The sequence below is a fragment of the Carcharodon carcharias genome, chromosome 14 (assembly GCF_017639515.1).
Source record: "Carcharodon carcharias isolate sCarCar2 chromosome 14, sCarCar2.pri, whole genome shotgun sequence".
NCBI classification, from domain to species: domain Eukaryota; kingdom Metazoa; phylum Chordata; class Chondrichthyes; order Lamniformes; family Lamnidae; genus Carcharodon; species Carcharodon carcharias.
In genome coordinates, this window is record NC_054480.1 from 16,332,799 (window position 1) to 16,357,009 (window position 24,211).

At 42.7% G+C, this 24,211-nt stretch overlaps 1 protein-coding gene across 3 annotated transcripts in view; it reads right to left on the minus strand.

The window, feature by feature from the left end:
• The window catches only part of pxmp4 (peroxisomal membrane protein 4), a 31,000-nt gene extending 6,796 nt beyond the window's left edge, over window positions 1–24,204 (minus strand). The window contains exons 1-5 of one of the 3 annotated variants that reach the window (XM_041203963.1): window positions 24,084–24,204; window positions 20,359–20,421; window positions 18,954–19,152; window positions 17,420–17,675; window positions 2,030–3,845 (exon numbers count right to left, since the gene is read on the minus strand). In XM_041203963.1, the coding sequence (XP_041059897.1) occupies window positions 3,766–3,845; window positions 17,420–17,675; window positions 18,954–19,152; window positions 20,359–20,421; window positions 24,084–24,187 (702 nt within the window). In that variant the 5' untranslated portion in view covers window positions 24,188–24,204 and the 3' untranslated portion in view covers window positions 2,030–3,765. Of the gene's footprint in view, window positions 1–2,029; window positions 3,846–17,419; window positions 17,676–18,953; window positions 19,153–20,358; window positions 20,422–22,050; window positions 22,692–24,083 lie in introns of those variants that run through there. The other 2 variants (XM_041203965.1, XM_041203964.1) reach the window with 2 other exon arrangements.
• Window positions 24,205–24,211: the final 7 nt, after the last annotated feature.

Here is a 24,211-nt window from a genome sequence, read left to right on the forward strand (position 1 = left end):
CACAACTACGATTTATATATTGTTATATACTTTGTTTTTTTTTATCTTTAATATTTCTACATTGCTATATATCTTGGTTTTCTAGATTGTTATATACCTGTTTTTTTTTATATATATTTCAATATTGTTATATATCTTGGTTTTTAATCACCCATACTATTTCTAGATTGTTGTTGCCCTTAGTTTTCAATCACCTACACTATTTCTAGATTGTTATTGCCCTTGGTTTTTAGTCACCTATAGTGGGTTATTAGCCATAGTCCACTAAGGAGCATAGGAGCAACTGTCCACATTTCTACATTCTGTCATTGCACTTGCTTTTTCATCGCCTATACTACTTCAGGTTCCAGCAAGGACTCTACTGCTTTAGTTGGGAAAGATGGAAGAAAACTGGAGAGGCAATAAGGGAAAATAGAACACATTTTGGAGATTACAGTGAACACAAAGCACCGTCCTGTTGTTTCTTGTTCAAAATTCCAAAGGGAAATACCTTTGGTCACAAAACACATTTCTATCTTCTGTTACCCGTAACATTTAGTATTGGAAGAAAATGATTTGGTTTGCATCATATGACAACTTTGAACAGTCATGTAACATACTTTTATAAATTTTGCAAATAAAGTATATTTTGGGGGGAAACAAGTCTATTCTGTTATCCACAATCTAAGGCCTGCCTACCATAGTATACAGAGGGGCTGGAAAATGGGTAGAACCCCTTGGGCTGTATGTTTGACATGGAATGCATATTGTTAATATCACATCTAATTAGAATTGTATTGAGGCACCTCAGGGTAGAACTGGGGGGAAAAAAAAAATTTATTGCACTTTCTGTAGTGGTACAGAATGTAATTTAACAAATTTTATGAATAAAGCATATTTTTGGAAAAATAATCTATTTGCTGTAATACTTCTCTATTCTGTTACTGCCCTTGTTTATTGATTACATATATCATTACTACGATTCCTACATTCTGTGTTTTTAAAAACCTAAAAGGAAATCAGAAGCAAACTTCTCTTAGACTGGTGCAAAAACCCAATACTCTGCACCCTCCACATGCTTTTGCTTGCAAAACAGAGCAGCATATCAGTAACCGAGCTATGGCCCTCCTGTCCAAAAAGCAATAATTTTTCCTCCAGACCAATCCATTCAATCGTGCAGACTCTTGACACTTTCTGCAACAATTCTGCAGGGTGCAGGGCCAGCAGTTTCCTCCACATCAGGCTTGCTCAACAAATGAGACCACAGGCAAGACGTATGCATGAGATGCAGAGTCCCTGTATGTACAGCAATAAATTAATAACTTGTCAAAAATCAAGCATGCACATAGGAAAAAAAAGGGGCCCTAACCATTACAAAACCCAAGAAAAGATGGCTATTTTTAATGTATGTGAAATAAAAAACAGAAAATGCTGGAAAAACTCAGCAGGTTTGGCAGCATCTCCAAAGGGAGAAACAGGGTTAATGTTTCAGGTTCGTGACCTTTAGCTCGGAAGAAAGGTCATCAACGTGAAACATTAGAATCTGTGAAGAGGGAAACAGAGTTGAGTGTTTCCAGCATTTTCTGTTTTTATTTCAGATTTCCAGCATCTACAGTATTTTGTTTTTTTTTAACTATGATGTCTGCTTTGATTCAGCTGCATCCTTGCTCATAGAAACATGGAACTATCTGCTCAGATTCTACAGCACTATTTTAAGAAAAAGTTCAAAGAAGTTACTTGAAAGGAAACTTTCTTCGCAGCCTTCCTTTGAGTATAAGGTTGGATTGTGGATCAATACCAGTGAATCAAAGAAGGTGAGTTTGCAACCTCAGGCTATGTCAAGGATGGGAAGGGTGTCCTTGCTACTGGGAATAACCTGGTAGGCGGGGAGCAGGAGAAGCTTACTCATTAGCAATTCCTACACACTGTTAAGGCAGGAGTTGCATTCATCAATGGACTGCACCTTAGATAATTGAAGGGGTATGTACTGTGCTTTTCATAGACACCACTTTTAAGGCAAATGGTTAAGGGAAAAAAAGATTCAGAAGGCTATTTTCATCAAGTTTATTAGCAAGGGTATTCATACCATCATCGCATCACCCACCAAGTATTGAAGTTGATTGGAAAGTTAATACAAACAATCCAGCTTTGAAATGTACATTTTATTAAAGATCTTTAAGTAAAAGAGTTCAAGCTGCAAGCGGATAGATTTCATTCCTATATGGAGTTTCACAGTTAGGTTAGGAACTCAGCCTTCAATACAAGAACATTCCTTTAAACTAGCATTTAGTAAATTAAGAACAGTTTTATTGTGTCTAATGGGCACTTGTTTCATGTTAGATAGCATTCCGAACATCTCACTTCAGTTTTGGCAAGGTGACCAATGCAAACATGAGCCAGCTACACCCGACAAGTCACCACTCATTGCCAGAAATAAGAAGCCAGGTTTACATGTGTGGAACTTGCAGACAGGATTTTTCAGCTGGTCATGGCTGCTCCAGTTGTGGGTTTATCTGTAACTTTCTAATGGGATGGGGGTGTTGGCAGGGTGCAGAGACTTATTTAGCCCAGTACTCACACCCTCCAGCTCCTCTGTCTTAAATGTTTCCCCTTCCACCCCAGCCAGTGGGAGTCCAGTGACTCCACCTGGTGCAGGATGGCAAAGCCGGGGTGGGGTGCGAGGGGGTCTCGAATCTTGACTCCTTTTCTTGTGGAACTGCCTTTGGCTGCTTAAACACACATAACCACTTGCTAATTATTTGTCAGGCTGTTAGGAACAATCTCCCAATGACATCATTCATATCCAACAATTTTCCACAAAATTATTTAAAAATCCACCAGATTTTAAAAATATAAAGTTAGGGTGCTGGAAGCAAATTCCATAGGAAATTTCAAAAGGCAATTAGACATAGACTTGACGGGGATCAATTTTGCAGGGTTATAGGGAGAAAGCTACAGTATGGGTCTAAATTGGCCAGCTCCTTCAAAGAGCCAGCACAGGGTACAATGGGCCAAAAAGCCTCCTGCTGTGCTATAAAATTCTATGATGCTTCTACGATTAACAACTGATCACAGCACCCACAAGCCACATTCACAGCTGATATAGCTCAGCTGTTCGATATCATTGCTTGCCAATAAAAACCTACTTGGCTGTTGCTAGGCTGAGCCCTTGGAAAGAATACTGCGTTATCTGGTATAAAGTTCAGCAACAGCAGCTCCAATCATCTTTCACTTTCGTACAGCCTAGCTGTCGGTTCACTGATTGAGGCAGGGTGGTGTGCGCACACCACTGAAACCAAGCAACAGGCAAGATATAAAAATCTTCCTCAACCTTTTGTCAGGGCGTGTAGATGTTTTATGGTTTAGACAACAGCTGAGAACACAACATGGAGGGCCGTAATATAAAAGTAGGGAAGAATTGCTATAACAGTATAGGGAGCTGGTGAGACCATACTTAGAGTGATGGGATTCTCCCATGACTTTGAGGGATAAGTGTTCAGCAAAAGAAAAAGACTAACTTACAGTCTATGTTGATGTTGTCTCATGTGTGATGTTAGGGCAAGATTCAAACTGCATAACGATTGCAAATATTGCACATGAAGTCAGTGTTGGAAGGATGGATGGAGGCATTGGCTTTACTTGTCCTGGAGGCACTTGAATCAGTTCTCCTCAAATGTCAAAATAGCTGGATGGCAGAGACTTCTTCATTTGGGTCTGTCCAAAGTTGCTTTTTTTCCCATGCATTGGGATCCAGCTTTTAAGTTCGGAGGCCCAATTTCTTGAAATCTAGGTTTGGGATGTTCTGTGGTGTGGGTTCCCAGGCTCAGCTAGCTCTAAGGTACTGCCTTTGTTGTGCAGGAATCCTCCTGTTAGGAAATAGAGACAGTTTAACTAAGTTATATTTGTATTTGTGGGTGTTAAGATTGAGCTTTAAAGTTTACGTTTGCTTTGTATTTCTGTATCTGTGTGTTAAGAAAGGTCAGATGGAGTTTTAGTTTCATTTTTAAAAGATGATTGCATTTCTAATGAGAGTTTACTACTTAAGTTGAGCAAACACAAGGGTAGAAGAATTGGGCTGTTGCCTAGCAAAGGGGCCCAGAGAGGCAGGTCCCTCCCACAGACACACACAAAAGCTAGAAACAGCAGTTTGTTTTGGAAGCTATTGGAGTTCAGCTGGATTTGAAGACAGCTGCCAAGAAAGCAACCTGGAAGGGACAGATTGCCAGCCCCAAGCTAAAGAAAAACTCCAAAAATCCAGGGAAGTGGAACAGGGGAAAGCCCAAGCAGACCTTCTAGTCAAAGGACAGGAACCTGGAAAATGTCCTGCTAAGTGAAGTTAAGTGAGGGGCAGAGAGAAAGGCTCCAAGCCTCAGATTTAGAGACAAAAGTTGCAGAAAGCAGACTTAAAGCAAGAACAGTTTGCAAGAGGCAACAAGGTCCAAAGAGACAACTTAAGGTCTGTGACTCTTTGCTACGGGAATGTGAAGCAGTGGTACTATTGACGGCCGAGTCGGTAAGAGACAGTGCATGGAAGACAGCTTCAATGCATGTGGCAACCCGGGGAAGAGGAACATCAGAAGAAGAATTGAAATCCTGAAGGTGAACCCTGATGGAATGTGTCTGAGAGAAAGCATTGGTTTGGGAGAAGATTCCAAAGCGAGATCTTGGAGAATGGAGATTGAAAACCTTCATGTGAAAGACGGAGTGCAGTGAGGCTGGTTGGCTCATGGTGTAACAAGCTTCTGGGGGGAATTGAGCAGAGATCCATGATATCTGGCTGAGGTGGCACCTGTCACTTGGTTTCAGAGGGTGCTGTGTCTGACCACAGGGTGCCTATTGGTTTACATGGATTGTGTACTTACTGCGAACATTAGAATATAGGGTCGCTTCGTAATTTCAGTTATCCTTACACATCAGTATATAACTGTAAAGGTATAGCTGTGGGTGAAGGAGTATTGTAATATAGTTCATCGTTTCTTGACAAATAAATGTTTTATTCTTTTGTTAAAAGTTCATCAGCTGACTTGTGACTCTGTTCAGTAGCTACCCTCCATGTATTTAAACAAACAAATAAAAGTTTGAATCTATCAAGTTGGATTCCACCCTGGTTCAGGCAGGTCCAGGGGTAATCTCAGCTGGAGTCACAATACCTCCATGTGAGGCACATGGCTGACCCAGCAAAGCCGAGATCTGATGAGCATGCTCTCAAGGCCAGGTATGTGGCACTTGCAAGAGTTTGTCTAGAGAACTGCATCCAGTTTTGGCCTCCTCATTTAAGGAGGGACATATTTGCATTGGAGGCAGTTCAGATGAGGTTCGCTAGATTGATTCCTCGGATGGAGGTGCTGTTTTGAGGAAATATTGAGCCCATAGTTGTTAGACTTTAGAAGAATGAGAGATGATCTTATTGAAACATATAAAAACTCTGAGGGGCTGGATTGGACAGATGCTGAGAGGATGTTACCTCTCATGGGGGAACCTAATTTCAGAATAAGGGGGGGTCTCATTTAAGACAGAGATGAGGAGGAATTTCATCTCAGAAGGTCTTGAATCTTTGAAATTCTCTACTCCAGAGTGCAATGGAGGCTGTGATGTTGAAAAATTCAAGGCTGAGATAGACAGATTCTTGAACCATAGGAAAACCAAGGGTTAAGGAAAAAAGGCAAGCGAAATAGCATTGAGGCCAAGATCACATCAGTCATTAACTTACTTAATGATGGAGCAAGCTCAAGGGGAGGTGACCCGCTCCTGCTCCTATTTCTTATGTTCGAAAACATGGCAAAAGACATAAATGACTAGACTTCGAGTGAAGGATTTTACAGGAAGTTTTATTCACGATCCCTGGTGGTATTTCCATTGTATTACATCAACAAGTTTTCACTAGACTCCCTCACCCACCCGAGATGCAAATGAGGGAAGAATCTGGAATCAGTGACAGCCTTGGCCCACATGCTTCACTGCCATAAGTTCATGGGTTCAAGCCGCAGTCCAGGACTTGGGCATATGATCTCGGCGGATATTCCAGTGCAATACTGAGGAAGTGCAGTGCTGTCAGAAATGCCGTCCTTCAGATGAGATTTTAAACCAAGGCGACCATCTACCCCCTAAGACGGATGTACAAGATCACCGGGAGGCGGGAGGGTATAGTGGTATTGTCACTAGACTAGTATTGCTCTGGAGACCCTGGTTCAAATTCCACCATGGGAGATGGTGGAATTTGAATTCAAAATAAAATTAAGTCTAATGGTAACCATGAAGCCTTGTCGTAAAACCCATCTAGTTCACTAATGCCCTTGAGTCCAGACCCACAACAACGTGGGTGACTCTTAACTACCCTCTGAAATGGCCTATCAAGCCACTCAGTTGTATCAAAATCCAGTAGAAAGTCAATAAGGAATGAAACCAGTAGGACCACCCAGTATCAGCCTAGGCACCAGAAACGACAACAGCAAACTCAGCCCTGTAAAGTCCTCTGGGGCCTATTGCAAAAATTGAGAGCTGTCACACAGACTAGTCAAGTAACAGCCTAACAGTCATACTCATGAAATCATAACTTACAGATAATGTCCCAGCCACCAACATCACAATTCCTGGGTCCCACGGGCAGGACAGGCCCAGCAGAAGCGGCAGCACAGTGGTATACAGTCACGAGGGAGTTGCCCTGGGAGTCTTCAACATCAAATGTGAATCCCACAAAGTCTCATGGCATCAGGTCAAACATGGGCAAGGAAACCTCCTGCTGATTACCACGTACCCACCCACCCAACCCCTCCATCCCACCTACCCCCCCCCCACCCCCCCATCAGCTGATGAATCAGTGCTCCTCCATGTTGAACACCACTTGGAGGAAGCACAGAGGGTGGCAAGGGTGCAGAATGTACTCTGGGTGGAGGACTTCAATGACCAGCACCAAGAGTGGCTCAGTAGCACAAGTACAGAGTGACCAAGTCCTAAAGGACATAGCTGCTAGACTGAGTCTGCGGCAGATGATGAGGGAACAAAAAAAAAGAGGGAAAAACATACTTGACTTCATCCTCACCAACCTGACTGCCGCAGATACATCTGTCCTCCCTGACGGTATCGGTAGGAGTGACCACCACATAGTCCTTGTGGAAACGAAGTTCCATCTTCACATTGAGGATACACTCCGTTGTGTTGTGTGGCACTACCATGTGCTAAATGGGGTAGATTTTAAACAGATCTAGCAACTCAAGACTGGGCAACCATGAGGCGCTGTGGGCCATCAACAGCAGCAGAATGTTACCCAATCACAATCTGTAAACTCATGGCCCGGCATATCCCCGGCTCTACCATTACCGTCAAGCCAGAGAATCAGTATCCACAGTTTTTTTGCTTTTAAGCCAAAGGATCAATCCTGGTTCAATGAAGAGTGCAGGAGGGCATGCCAGGAGCAGCACCAGGCATACTTAAAAATGAGGTGTCAACTTGATGAAGCTACAACGCAGGACTACTTGCATGCCAGAACAGCATAAGCAGCATGCAATTAATAGAGCTAAACGATTCCACAGCCAATGGATCAGATCAAAGTTCTGCAGTCCTGCCACATCCGTTCATGAACTCATTAGAGGAGGAGGCTCCACAAATATCCCCATCCTCAATGATGGGGGAGTCCAGCACATCAGTGCCAAAGATAAGGCTAAAATATTTGCAACAATCTTCAGCCAGAAGTGCCGAGCGGATGATCCATCTCAGCCTCCTCCGGAGGTCCCCAGCTTCACAGATGCCAGTCTTCAGCCAATTCGATTCACTCCACGTAATATCAAGAAACAGCTGAAGGCACTGGACACTGCAAAGGCTATGGGCCCTGACAATATTGTGGCAATGGTACTGAAGACTTTTGCTCCAGAACTTGATGCATCCCTAGCCAAGCTGTTCCAGTACAGCTACAACACTGGCATCTACCTGGCAATGTGAAAAATTGCCCAGATATGTCCAGCACACAAAAAGCAGGACAAATCCAATCCAGCCAATTACTGCAATTACTGTCCCATCAGTCTACTCTCCATCATCAGTAAAGTAATGGAATGGATCATCGACAGTGCTATCAAGTGACACGTGCTTAGCAATAACCTGCTCACTGATGCTCAGTTTGGGTGCTGCCAGAGCCACTCAGCTCCTTACCTCATTACAGCCTTGGTTCAAACATGGACAAAAGAGCTGAACTCCTGAGGTGAGGCGAGGATGACTGCCCTTGACATCAAGGCAGCATTTGACTGAGTGTGGCATCAAGAAGCCCTGGCAAAACTGGAGTCAATGGGAATCAGGGGGAAAGCACTCTGCCAGTTGGAGTCGTATCTAGCACAAAGGAAGATGCTTGTGGTTGTTGGAGGTCAATTATCTCAGTTCCAGGGCATCATTGCAGAAGTTCTTCAGGGTAATGACCTAGGTCCAACATCTTCAACTGCTTCATCAATGACATTACTTCCATCATAAGTTCAGAAGTGGGATGTTTGCTGATTATTGTACAATGTTCAGCACCAGAGCAACTCCTTAGAGACTGAAGCAGTCCATTGTCCAAATTCAGCAAGACCTGGACAATATCCAGGCTTGGGCTGAGAAGTGGCAAGTAACATTCATCCACATAAGTTCCAGGCAATGACCGTATCCTCCAAGAGAGAATGTAATCATCACCCCTTTGACATTCAATGCCATTACCATCGCTGAATCCCCCACTATCAACATCCTGAAACTGAACAGGACTAACCAAATAAGTACTGTGGCTACAAGAGCCACAAGAAACTGGGAATCCTACGGTAAGTAACTCACCTCATGACTCCCCAAAGCCCGTCCACATCTACAAGGCACAAGTCAGGATTGTGATGGAACACTCTTCACTTGCCCGGATGAGAGCAACCCCAACAACACTCAAGAAGCTCGACACCATCCAGGACAAAGCAGCCCACTTGATTGGCAGCACATCCACACACATTCACTTCCTCCACACCGATGCACTGTGGCAGCAGTGTGTAGCATTTACAAGATGCACTGCAGGAACTCACCAAGCCTCCTTAGACAGCACCTTCCAAAGCCATGACCACTACCATCGAGAAGGAAAAGGGCAGGAGACACATGGGAACACCACCACCTGGAAGTTCCCCTCCGAGCCACTCACCATCCTGAGTTGGAAATATATCGTTGTTCCTTCACTGTCGCTGGGTCAAAATCCTGGAACTCCCTCCCTAACAACACTGTGGGTGTACCTACACAACATGGACTGCAACAGTTGAAGAAGACAGCTCACCACCACCTTCTCAAGGGCAATTAGGGATGGGCAATAAATGCTGGCTTAGTTCCCATGAATTAATAAAAAAGCTATTTGGAAGAGAGCAGGGAAGTTCTCCTGCTATCTTGGCCAACAACAATTTCTCTCCCTATGCTTGACACAAAAAAAATGCTTGCATTATCATGACACTATGTTCCATATGTGCCTCAAGATGTTTTATCGATAACACAATTTCTCAGAAGATGCAAACATCAGGCCATTTCATTTACTGAACCACTGAACTGGGTTTAAAATTCAGAAAATTTTAAATCTCCACTGCTGAATCCCATGTGCCCTCAAAAATATCTCAAACATAGGGAAAAGAAATTTCTTGTTCCTATTCTGTCCATACGGCCAAAATCTGCACAAGCTGATCTAGGTCACTGTAGTGACCAGGAGAAGAAAGCCTGGCTGATTTTCTCCTCTTATAATCCAAAGGAGCCCAAGTCAACATCAGCACAAGTCAAGGATTGAACCTATGGTCTTCCCGATGTGTGGCTGGGTAAATTCAGTCATATCAGAGAGCTGCTTAGAATTTTCAAAAAAAAAAATCATGAACATTTGATTTTTAAATTTGTAAGAAATTTGGAAGTTTAGGAAATTTACTCAAGATTGTCCCCCATGCCATTTAACTAAAACTGTACCTTGAAATTGAGAGCAATTATCCCAGTGTATAAATTGAAATTCAATCTCATCATTATCCACAATTGTCCTCTTGCTCCTTAATTGCTACTTTTTTGCTAAAACACATCAAAAAGTGTTGCATCTAACCCAATACTTGCTTTTAATGTGTTATAATAAGATTTGCATTTATATTGCAATTTTCACGATCACCAGATGTCTCAAGGCACTTTACAGCCAATTAAATACTTCTTGAAGTGTAGCCACTCTTCTAATATCAGGAAATGCGACAGCCAATTTGTGCACAAGAAGCTCCCACAGTCGTGATAATGACTAGATTACCTATTTTTTGTGATGTTGATTGAGGGTTAAATATTGACCACAACACCAGGGAGTACTCTCCTGTTTGTCTTCAAAACAGTGCTGAGATATTTTACATCCACCAATGCAGGAAGTTGGAGCTTCGGTTTAACGTCTCATCCAAAGGATGGCACCTCCAACAATACAGCACTGCCTCAGTACTGCAGTGGAGTATCAGCCTTGACTTTGTTTTGGTGCTCAAGCCCTGGAATGGTTGTCTCAAAATTTTCTGGGTAATGCACAGGTGGGAACTGCAACCTGGTCAACCTTCCAACCTCATGGGCTGCAACCAGTTTGGAATACGTTGCAGACAGCTCTTCTGGTGAATGGGGCTTATACCTTCCAAATGGAAAGCAAAATTTCTCTTGCCAATTTAACAGAGAGGATCTCATGCGCCCCGAACTGACTTATCATGTTTAATGAAGCTGAGAAATGACACCTCAACTGCTTCTTCTTCAGTTCTCTATCTAAAGGCAGGTCTGAACCACAGTGCCATGACCTCCAATGCGGACAGGGCAAGGAGGCAGGCCCCAAATCCACCCCAGCCAGAATGGGGGATCGGGCACCCCGCTGTTGGCACCAATCCGATCAACACGCCATCCAGCCGACTGAGCCAAGTGGCCCCCCTTGGGGGTCTAAGTTGCTGTGGCAACATACACTTTTACATGCATGTTGTAGTCTGGAGCTATGGATGTTAATGGTAGACGCTCCAACTTTCTTTCCATCACGTGGCTGACCAGGAATCTCTCCTGCTCTTACCGCCTGCCAGTGGAGCATCTTGGAAGGATTTGCAGGTCAATACTTGACCTTCTTCCACATTACGAACACACCTTCCTTCACCATCAGGTCCTGAGGTAGAACTTGAACCCGGAGCTTCTGGCTCAGAGGCAGGGATGTTACCCACTGCACCACAAGACTTCCTACCGCAACTGTCCTGTTATCAAAAATATGCCTTCCTGAAACATTTCCACACGGATCCCTGCTTATTATACTTCACCTTCTTACTTTTGTCATTAAAGTGATCTCTTTACTAATGAGTATTCCTTATGACCCCCCTCAACCGCCAGAGTTGACCAATAAAGCTACTGCATTTTCATTGAACTTTGGCATTAATATAGTGCCTTTCAAAAACACCAGATGTCTCAAAGTGCTTTGCAGTCAAAGTACTTTTTGCAATGTAGTTGCTGCTGTAATGTAGGACATGTGGTAGCCAATTTCATGCATGCAAGCTCCCACAAAACAACAATATTGCAATGGCCAGATGATTTTTTTTTTTTGCAATGGTTGATTGTGGGATACATAATGGCTAGGACTTCGGAGAAAACTCCCCTGGTGTTCTTCAAAATAGTGCCATGGGATCTTTTACATCCACGTGAGAGGGCCTCGCTTTAACATCTCATATGAAACAATTTGCCTTTAACAAATAAGAAGGTTCTCATTTTAACTTTTTGTACAACAGGAATTAAAAGATGCTTTCCACATAGTTTGGAAGACACATAGAATTAGAAAATCGGAGCTTGATACCAGGACAGGAGAGATTTGATTTGATATATCAGAAATCCTGCAACTTTGTTTAATTACATCTCTGGTTAACCTGCATGCATGCACACTGTACTTAGAACATTTGCTAGATTGAAGGATGTCTCCAGCAGCCTGCTCTTAAACCCCACCGTGCCTCCAGCATGGTATGTGCAGCCCTATGGCTATTGCACCCAATCTTACATTTTGGGTACCACTAGTTGATGAAATGGGCATCATCCTGCGTCCGCCAGTTACACAAACAAAAAGTTGACTATATAACTGTAACAGAGCTAGAGCCGATGCCATCTGTGCCATCTTGATCATACCATGACTGAGATGAGCAAACTCAGCAGAGACGGGGCATTGAGGGTCATCGTTCTTTTTGAAAGCAAGTCTCCTTGGATCCCTTTCCCTGCCCATTACTGGCCCCCGCCAAAACAAGGCTACCATTGCCAGAGTCAGAGCCAGCAAAATGCACACCCAAAGAACATTAACTATCCACCCTGCAAATAAACCAACACCACTAATCAGTTAGTCAAAAACAGAAGAAAAATTTGCCAGTTTCATTTGCAATAATAATCTGTATTAAATATTAGGTGCAGCAATAGCAAACAGTAGTTTGATAAGAAGAAAATCAATTAACAAAAAAAGTTTCCATTGTTACAACAGGCTTGGTGTTTAAGCCACCCCTTGGTGACATGTATACACAATTTACGGTACAATAAGTATCTTGGAACAACTCAGTTTTGAGACTTAAAATTAAAATATATGGATGTGAACCACATCAAACGTTTTAATTTGTGGTTTTCAATTACACGTACAATAATAGTAGCTGGAACTGACACTTTTCCCTGAATTTGCACAAATGTGACAGAATCTTATAATGTTTCGACCTACACTACTTTACCTTTCAGTCTTATTCTTTAAAGGGAAACTCTAGTATTCTAGTATGTGGTTGGACCCAGACTCTGCGTCACCAGGAAACACTCAGAGCGTGGAAAAAAACTGCAGCGAGTCAAGCCGTGAGCTCACTAGGAGCAGTGAGGTTGCAAACATGCATCTGGCAAAAATACCTCTGAAGTGTAAAACCTAGCTGGAGGATCTTTGCGTGATTCAGGAAAGAATACACCCAAAGGAACAGAATTAAGTTGTTTCTACAACTAGACTGGTTGTGTCAGCTGACTGGTTATATGTTTGCTATCTCTCTGTATTTCCACAAAATAGCACAGTTAACTTGACAGGTTATTTTCAGCCAATCAAAAATCCAGGCTAAATGAAAAATGATGGACGATGTACCCACCTTATAGGAACAGAAGTCAGCCACTTAGCCCCTCGATCTTGGTCTGTCATTCAATTAGATCAGCCTAATCTGCAACATAGCTCTTTGCCCCATTTCCCTTAATATCTACCAATCTCAGATATAAGCTTAACAATCGATTTCGTATTAATTGCCGTTTGCAGAAGAGAGTTCTAAACTTCTACTACCCTTGGTGTGTAGAAGTGTTTCCTAATTTCATCCCCGAAAGGTCTGGCTCTAATTCTTAGGCTATGCCCTCTAGTCCTCAACTCTCCGTCTGGCAGAAAGTTTCTTTTATCTGCCCTGTTCTCTTTAGTATCTTGAAAGCTTCAATCAAAATCACCCCTTAACCTTCTAAATTCCAGTGAATATAACCCTACTTTGTGAAAATATTGGGAATGAACGTTGGTAAATCCGCTCTACCTGATGGTCTGCATCCCAGAGTGCTGAAAGAGGTGTCTATAGAAATAGTGGATGCATTGGAGGTCATCTTCCAAAATTCTATAGATTCTGCAAGGGTTCCTGAAAACTGGAAGGTAGCAAATGTAACCCCACTATTTGAGAGAGGGAGAGAGAAAATGGGAAACTACAGACCTGTTAGCCTAACATCAGTAGTAGGGAAACATAACAAAGGGTGTAATAACTGCACACTTAGAAAATAATGGTAGGATTGCAAAGTCAACATGGATTTATGAAAGGGAAATCATGTTTGACAAACCTGTTGGGAGTTTTTTGAGCTTGCAACTAGCAGAATAGATAAGGGGGAACCAGTGGATGTGGCGTATTTGGATTTTCAGAAAGCTTTCGATAAGCTCCTACACAAGAGGTTAGTAAGCAAAATTAGAGCAGATGGGATTGGGGGTAATATAATGGATTGAGAATTAAATAGTGGACAGAAAACAGGGAGACAGTTCATTCTCAGGTTGGGAGGCTGTACCTAGTGGGATTCCACAAAGATCGGTGCTTGGGCCCCAGCTATTCATAATCTATATCAATGACCTGGATATGGGGACCAAATGTAATATTCCCAAGTTTGCTGATGACACAAAACCAGGTGGGAATGAGAGTTGAGGAGGATGCAAAGAGGCTTCAAGGGAATTTACACAGGCTAAGTGAGTGGGCAAAAACATGGGAGAAGGAATAATACTTTGGTAGGAAATACAGAAATGTGGAGTATTTCTAAAATGGAGAGAGATTGGGAAGTATTGATGTCTAACAGGAATTGTTCATGAGTCACTGAAAACAAGAGTTTAGACATCTTATTGCAATAGAGCCTTGGTGAGACCGCACCTAGAGTACTATGTACAGTTTTTGTCTCCTTACCTAAGAAAGGATATACTTGCCATACTAGGAGTGCAATGAAGGTTCACCAGACTAATTCCTGGGACGGTGGGGTTGTCCAATAAAGAGGAATTGAGGAGACAGGGCCTGTATTCACTGAACTTTAAAAGAATGAGAAGTGATCTCATTGAAACATACCAAATTCTTACAGGGTTCAACAAGGTAGATGCAGGATGTTTTCCCTGGCTGGGGTTGGGGTGGTGGTGGTGGTGGTGGTGGTGGTGGTGTGGGGTGTGTATGTGTGTGTGTGTGTGTGTGTGTGTGTGGTTGTGGGGGGTCTAGAACCAGGGAACACAGTCTCAGAATAAGATGTAGGCCTTTCAGGACTGTGACAAGGAAGAATTTCTTCACTCAGAGTGATGAATCTTTGGAATTCTCTACCCGAAAGGGCAATGGAAGCTCAGTCATTGAGTACGTTCAAGACAGAAGTCAATATATTTCTAGATATTAAAGCATCTAGGGATATGGAAATAGTACAGGATAATGGCATTGAGGTAGATCATCAGCCATGATCTTATTGAATGGTGGAACAGGCTCAATGGGCCAAATGACCTACTCCTGCTCTTATTTCCTATGCTCCTATTTAAACCTCTCCTCATTTTCACTGTCTCCAAATATCATTCTGGTAAATCTGTGCTGCACTCTCCAAAGTCAGCACATCTTTCCTAAGGTGTGGTGCCCCAACTGTAATCTTCCAAAATTCTCTTGATTCAGAAACCATTCCTTGCAGTCTGTCCCAGGATCCTCCTCTCACACTCTCCTCTAGGTGCTGCTGACTACCTGTACAAGGGTCCTCCTCTCACACTCTCCTCTAGGTGTTGCTGACTGCCTGTCCCAGGGTCCTCCTCTCGCACTCTCCTCTAGGTGCTGCTGACTGTCCCAGGGTCCTCCTCTCACACTCTCCTCTCTTGCATTAGAAGATTGCGCATGTCACTCTGTCATTTAAGGTGAGAGAGAGAAACCAAAGAATTACAGAACAGTTAGCCTAACCCCTATTGTCGGAAAATTGCTAGAGTCTACGATTAAAGAGAGGGTGACCGAACACCGTGAAAATTTTCAGTTGATCTGAGAGAGCCAGCGTGGTAAAGGGTAGGTCATGCCAGACAAATCGGATTTAATTTTTTTTAAGTGACTAAAGCAGTGGACACAGCATTTGATAAAGTTGATCATGAGATACCGTTATTTAAAGCTGAGGCTCAAAAAATTGAAGGCCAATTATTGATCTGGCTGGGTAATGGACTGAGAAGCAGGAGACAGAGATAATAGGCAAGATGTGACTAGTAGTGTCCTGCAAGGATCTGTGTTGGGGCCTCAACTATACACTCACTATATTCTTTAATGACTTAGATAATTGGATCGAAAGCCACATATCCAAATATGCCAATGACACAAAGATAGCCCTGCAAGCAGCATAGATGGAAGCATAAAATTACATAGAAATATTATGGGCAAAACTGCAGCAAATGTGATGTTATCCACTATGGACCTAAACAGGATAAAACAGGGTACTTTCTAAATGGTGCAAAGCTAGTAACATTGGAGGTGCAAAAAGACTTAGAGATCCAGGTACAGCAACAACTAATTTATACAGTACCTTTAATGTATAAAACGTTTTTAGGCACTTCCATCACAAAACAAAGTATGACACCGAGCCACATAAGGAGATATTAGAAATAAAAACAGAAAATGCTGGAAAAAACTCAGCAGATCTGACAACTCTGTTTCCTCTCTCCACAGGTGATGTTGGATCTGCTGAGTTTTTCCCGCATTTTCTGTTTTTATTTCAGATTTCCATGCATCCATGATATTTTGCTTTTATCTAAGGAAATATTAGGGTTAGGTGACCAAAGATTTGCTCAAAGAAGCAGGTTGTTAAGGACTGTCTTCAAGGACAAAAGTGAAGTAGAGAGGTATAGTGAGGGTATTCCAGAGCTTGAGGCCTAAGCAACTGAAAGCACAACCACCAATGGTGCAGTGATTAAAACTGGGGAAGCTTCAAGAGGCCAGAATTAGAGGAGCGCAATTATCTTGGAACATTCTGGGGCTGGCAAAGATTACAGAGATAGGGAGGGGGCAGGCCATGGAGGGACTTGGAAACAAGGATGGGAATTTTAAAATCAAGACATTGCTGGAACAGGAGTCAACACAGGTCAGCAAACACAGGAGTGATACGGGAATGGGACTTGGTGCAAGTTAGGATACAGATAGCAGAGTTTTGGATGACCTCAAGTTTACAATGGATAATTAAAACTTCATCAACAAGCACAAAAAATAATGATAAAGGTTAATAGAATGCTGGCTTTTGTATCTAAAGGATGAGAATACAAGGAGGTAGAAGTTATTTATAAAAAATCCCTCATTAGATCACAATGACTAATCCTCTCACCAGTAATCAATTTTACCTTGCTACAAATATCTCCCAAAGAGATGGACAGGTTTCTCCCCTATAAATGTTAAAAGGCTCAGCTAGATTAAGAAAACCAACTCCAGAATTCTAGCAGCAAGTACCTGGGTCCAATGAAGTTGTTCCACATTTTCCCCCCCAGCCCTTAAACTTGTCAGCCTCTGATAAGCCCAAGTATTCCAAGATGAATTTGGAGATAAGCCGAGTTGAAAATAAGCCCATCTGATCCATCAATCATTGTAATTAGTGTTGACTGATTCGTAAAGCAGTGCTAATGTCAGTCAAGACGTAGAACCTAAGCCACACCTCCTGTTCACAATAGCAGCAGAGAGTTGGAATACCCCAGCAGATTAATAACCATCTTAAATCGAGGACAAGGGAAGTTCACCATGCTCAGTTCACTTTTTGAAGAATAAATTCTATTCACAAAAACACAGAATTACTCCTTCCAAAGTCACAGCTATATCTCTTCTGACTGTCAGCATGTAGTCAAACTACATCTAATGTTAAATTAATTACAGTAATTGGCTTCTTCAGGACAGAAGACAAAATTAATGGAAACATTATCCTGCTAAAAAGTGAGTTTTGTCTAAACAAAACCCTTCTCATTTACCAGTGCTCTTTTTATTATAAATGAGAAAGTCCGATATGTCGTGCCAGACATTGCTGTCTTCATAGAGGTAGGTCATGGAAGATTGGAGCGATGGTTGCAGCGTGTGTGGATGGTGCTCAAACAGCCACATGACAACACCCCACACCAACATGGCGAACAGCGGGAAAGGGTCTCGCTTTGTCTCAGGAAAGTAACCTTTTTCAACAGCCAGTCGCGAAAGAGCGAAGAGAATTCGCGACAACAAGTACATGTTTATCTGAGGGAAAACAGAAGTTAAAGAAATAGAAAGAAAGTTAGATAACAATGGCTATCAAAAGGAGGATATTTTACAATAGGTATGGGGGAGGGGGCCATTGGATTAAGCTGCCATTTTGGCAACCAAGGAAGCAATTTAATTTTGAGTGGAATGCATAGATGCTACTGAACTCATAGCTCCCAGCCAGCAACATTTAACTAAGCTTCTAAAATCTCATCCAACATATCCAAATGCACCTATACAAGAGTCTACTGAATTGTCCCAAAATGGCTCAAATGTTTTACAGCAGCACTTTACAACTACTCCCTCTCCTCCATCCACCACACACTGCCATTCTTCTTACTAATTCACCATTCCCCTAATATTCCCTTCTCCCCTGAAAGTGCTGGTTCCTGTTAAGGTGTAGATCCAGCAAGGGTCCCAATCATAACAGCTGTTCTGTCCAAAATGGGAAGTCAATGGGAACAGAACCAAGCTCAGGTGTGAGTTCTGCCAATGGCTACACTCACCAACTAGGTTAACAAATAAACACCGCCCCTCACTATAGAAGGTTATACCAGAAGCCACGGTAGCGAAAATCTGTCAGGAAAGGAGAAATGGAACGGTTGGAAGGTGTATAAAATCAAGTATCCAACTCATGGATTCACAGAGACTTTCAGGCAGTGACCCAAGGGTTGCAGCTTGAGTAACCATGAAATTGTCCAACTAGTGTAATAGTCCTCAGTCCTTTTACATCACATCTTACAGCAACCCAATATATTAAAAAAAAGCAAGACTTATCAACCCTAATGGCAGCACAGGTTAAACCATTAAGACAGACTTGCATTTATATGGCACCTTTCACAATCTCAGGACGTCCCAAAGCACATTACACCCAATGAAATAATTTTTTGAAATGTAGTCTCTGTTGCAACAAGGAAACATGGCAGATAATTTTCATACAAAAGCTCCATAAATAGTAATGAGACAATGATTAGATAATCCGATTTTAATGATGCTGGTTGAGGGACAAATATTGGCCAGGATATTAATTTTACATACACTTATTAAAATATACGCCTGTATGCTTAAACATTCAGACATAATTGGCCAATCGGATGAGATCTCACAACTGGAAGAACCCAGCAGCACAAGACACCACCTTTAGGAAAAGGAAGGCAATGCAGAGGCTTATACCGCCATGTGCCGAATTCCAAAGCAAAGCCGCCAAGAGGCTAAAACACAGGCCCTCCCCCCACCTCACTTCCACAGACACAGAAGATTTTCTTTCCCTTTTACCTGGCTCTTGATGGGATTGTTGTCTCCAAACACAAACCAAGCCCCCACACAAGCTGCGAAGAACGAGTGGAACTGTGCTTTCTCACCCTGCAGCCATTGCTGTGCTGCCAGCAGTCCCTTGTACAGGAAGACGAATATGGCCAGGTTTCGGGAATGAGTGTATGTAGCTTGTGCGATGGCTTTCAGTTTGTCTAATAGACTGAACATGTAAGAACAAACATTAGCGTTATTTCTAACATTTTCTATCCTTACCCAGCTCCCCAAAACCCTCAGTTTACCTCATTTCTTGCATCCTAATTCAATCCTATCCTAGGATATAGGTAAGTTGGTGACAATCCCATGTCTAAGCCACTCTTCAGTTGACTGCTTCACTAATGGTCTGGACCAACTCTTGCCCTGAATTCCCTACTCCCTGTGGGTTGTAGCATCGGTGTTGTACCTCAGAATTGAATGGCAAACACTCCCCACCCATCCCATGGGGACTTGTAGACAAAAACATATTGCTTGCAACTGCTGCAGTCCATGAATGCCTCGCATTCACCAGTCCATCATGAAGAATCTTAAGACAGTTCACATTTAAAACAGAAAACAAAGAACCAGTCACTAGTAACGTTCCATCTAAATTGTTTTTTTGTTATGAGCAGTCTATTTGTTTAAGCTCATGGGACCTTTAAATTTTTTTTCCGTGATAACTTAAAGAAGCTGACTTGTGCTCAGCCTGCTGAGGAACATCCAGGATGCTGCACAGCCACAAAACATAGAGGGAACAGTGGTCACTAGTGTGCAGGATGCAGCCAGTGCCTGCACGGGACTAGTGTGCAGAGCAGCTTCAACGTTTATAGTCAACATTGAGGCTCGGGTGGAGTTACATGCACCAGAATAAAATAAAAAGAAAAATTTGCATTTATATAGTGTCTTTCATGACCACATAACATCCCAGAGCCCCTTTCAGCCAATGAAGTACCTTTTGAAGTGTAGTCACTGTCATTACATAGGAAACACAGCAGCCAATTTACACAAAGCAAGCTTCCATAAACAGCAATGTGATGTTGATTGAGGGATAATTATTGGTCGGAACATCAATGTTAGATCCCCTGCTCTTCTTCAAAATAGTGCCATGTGGTCTCATTTTAACATGCCACCTGAAAGACTGAGAGTAACAATCCTGTACTGAACTGGGAGTGCTAGCCTTGATTTTTGTGCTCAAGTCCTGGAGTTAGACTTGAACCCAGAATCTTCTGACTCAGAGGGGAGAGAGTGCTACCATGGCTGACACTGTAAATAAATTAATTTTTTTTTGACAGAAATCAAATTCCTGAATCACTGGTAATTTTAGCTTTCCAACTGAAATAGACAAAGCAACAATAACGACAACATATAAAGATAGCTCGAAAGTAGCCCTTACCTTCCACTTCTGAACAGAAACGTCATCACTAGAGCATGTGGGGCTCGGATTTTGGCTCCATACCTTAAAAAAAATTGCACATAACTCATAATATGCACATAAAAGTGACAGGACCTGAAAACCAATGTGAAGCTTTTATCATGAAGATAATCTTCGCTGTAACACTCATTTGTCAAGAATGCATTTATACAAAGTACTCATTGTACAGGGTCAATTCTCATTTATCGTCTTCCAAAATAACATCACTTACTACAGATGTCAGAAGCCTCTAATTTCTTCACATTGAATTGTTAACTATATCCAGAATTATAGGGCCATCTCTTCCCCTGCCACACCATCCAGGAGACCCTCTGATTGAAGTCAGCCCTAATCTCAGGACAACCAGCTCACCTGGAATGTCCAAATGGTACAGGTAATTAACAACCAGGAAATGGAAAGGGACAAGAAATAAAAAAGCCAATGCCACAACCCATTTGCTCAAAACAAAAACAAACAGATAAAACAAAATCCTAAAATGGAAGTGGTGTCTCACAGACATAGCAAGTTTCTTATGTTTGAGAGAGCTACTTAAAACATCATTATATTATTAACAAAAAGGCTCTCTCACACACACACACACACACACACACACACACACACACAGTGGGTGGGCAAGTTAAAAATAAAATTCATTCTGAACATTCAGATCTTAACATTTTTTTATTTAGGTGAATTAAAAATTGAAACTCAGGCTTCCAGCTGTCCCTCTGCCCACTTCTACCTGTTAGACAATTGTCAGTCATGTTGGCACCAGACTAAGGGGGAATAAAAGAAAAGGGTATCGGCTTGGGAGAGGGAGGTTGATATTAGGGAAGAGGGAAACATTGAATAGTAAGTAAAATCTACAATTCCTGTTAGTGAGCTCCAATTTCTTTATAACTAGTGTGATTAATCTCCAAAGCCATCTCACTAGGGATAGAACTCCTGCACATCCAGGTTTCAGTTCTGTCATTTAACGGCATAGTGGGCAATGCAAAATTGTTCTATTGCATTTGCTTAAACTGTACAATAATGTTACAGAATATATTAACCTTTAGAACTTGGGCCACTTTTGGAGAGCTCACCTTGAGCTGCCGGACACTAGGTTTAACAGTCTGGGGTTACAAATCACCCATGAAAGAAAGACTTGCATTTATATAGCACCTTTAATGACTGAAGGACATACCACAGCCAATGAAGTACATTTGAAACATAGTCCTGATTGTAATGGAGGATACACAGCAGTAAATCTGTGCACAGCAAGCTCCCACAAACAGCAATATAAGAATGTCCAGATAATTGGGTTTTTTTTGTGATGATGGTTTAGGGATAAAAACTGGCCAGGGCAGCAGGGAGAGCTCGCCTGCTCTTGTTCAAAATAGTACCACAGAATCTGTTATGTCCACCTGAGAGGGTCGAATGGGTCAGACATTAACATCGTATCTGAAAGAAAGCATTTTAAACACTGCAGCACACCCACAGTACTGCACTGGCAGTGTCAGCCTAGATTGTGTGTGCAAGTCTCTCAAATACTACCAACTTGAGCCACAGTTGAAACTGGTTAAATTGAATTCAAGTATTTAGAAGCTTATTAGTACCTTAAAATATAATGGCATAAAGGAAAATCTCCCACAGAATATGGTACCATATACTAGAAAAAAAGTAATTACTAACACCATAAGTTCTTGCAGCTTCCATTGTGTCCCACTCCCTCTGATATCTGAACATGGAAGGTCAATCCAGCAAAACTGCAGCTGCTGAGGAGATTTATCTCAGATTAGTGCATTCTTCAGCAGCTTTATAGAGTTCTGCCCCTCCATTGTCCCACAGTCAAATTCTACCTTACAATAAATAACCTCTCAAGAGACTGTTAATCCACCCACTATTCCCATGACAACCCAACTACCAATGAATAAGAAAGCAGAGTTCAACCATTTAATCAGAAATAATCCTTCCAAAACACTGCCACATTTAACAAAACAATTTAAACTTGATTTATGAACAAAAATACAGCCTGCTCCCTCAATGGCAAAACAAGTGTATCCAGTAAGTCATACAGCCAAACACACTGGGCACATGGTGTGTTTGACCGTCAGATGATGTTAAGCTAGTAGGGGCACAAGCAATACTAACAAACCTAGGTTGTGTATCCCTATCAGCCATCTAGTTCACATACTCTGGAATTCTCACCTTTAAAACCTCTACACCACCTCCCTATCTTCTCATATAAGTCATCCATGCATGGTTATCCCTCCTAATATCTTCTCAGCACACATTTTAGTCTAATGCATCAGCTGTGGCTCGATGGGTAACACTCTCACCTCGAAATCACACAATTCCAGGTTCAAGACGCACTCCAGGGCTTGAGCACATAAAATCAAGGCTGACATCCCCAGTGTGGCACTGAGGGAATGCTGCAATGTTGGAGGTGCCATCTTTCAGATGAGACATTAAATGGACCTAGGCTCCATGTGGCTTTTCAGGTGGAAGTAAAAGATCCTGTGGCACTATTTCCATGAAGAGCAGAGGAGATCTACCTGGTACTCTCGCTGATGTTTATTCTTCAAACAACATCACTAAAAAAAAATTAGATTACCTGGACACTGCTGCTCGTGGGATCTTGCTATGCACAAATATTAATCCTCAATCAGCATCACCAGAACAATCGATTATCTGGACATGATCACACTGCAGCTTGTAGGATCTTGCTATGCACAAATATTAATCCTCAATCAGCATCACTAGAGCAATAGATTATCCGGGCACGATCGCGTTGCTGCTTGCGGGATCTTGCTGCGCACAAATACTAATCCTCCATCAGCATCACTAGAGCCAGATTATCCGGGCACAATCACGCTGCTGCTTGCGGGATCTTGCTGCGCACAAATATTAATCCTCCATCAGCATCACTAGAGCCAGATTATCCGGGCACGATCGCGCTGCTGCTTGCGGGATCTTGCTGCGCACAAATATTAATCCTCCATCAGTATCACTAGAGCAACAGATTATCCGGACACAATCGCACTGCTGCTTGTGGGATCTTGCTGCGCACAAATATTAATCCTCCATCAGCATCACTAGAGCAACAGATTATCCGGGCACGATCGCGCTGCTGCTTGCGGGATCTTGCTGCGCACAAATATTGATCCTCCATCAGCATCACTAGAGCAACAGATTATCTGGGCACGATCATGCTGCTGCTTGCGGGATCTTGCTGCGCACAAATATTGATCCTCCATCAGCATCACTAGAGCAACAGATTATCCGGGCACGATCGCGCTGCTGCTTGCGGGATCTCGCTGCACACAAATTGGCTGCCCCATTCCTGCATGATAACTGCATGGCAACTATACTTCAAAAACCGCTCTGACACGTTCAGCGGTTGTGAGAAGCGCTATATCAATGCAAGTCTTTCTCTTCGAATGACATTACGGGAGGGGAGGGGGGTGTGTCTGAGGACTGTAATAAACCAGCTCCACCCATCACTGCCACCCACCACCACCACCACCCCCCCCCCCCAAAGTCTCCGGGGAGGGGAGGGAGACTGGAATGCGGCAGGTTTGCCCTGAGTTCTGATGAAGAGTCACTCAGACTCGAAACGTTATCTCTGTCTTTCTCTCCACAGGGGCTGTCAGACCTGCTGAGTTTTTCCAGCTATTTTTTGTTTTTGCCCTCCCCCTCGGCCTCGCCGGCCTCTCCGCACTCACACGGCCCCGTTGCGGAATCCCTTGACGGCCGCCAAGGCCGCGTGGAACCGGTGCTCCCGCAGCAGCCGGTTCACCGCCCGCAGCAGCTCAACTTCACGCCCCATCACTAGGCGGACCGCCAACGGCGA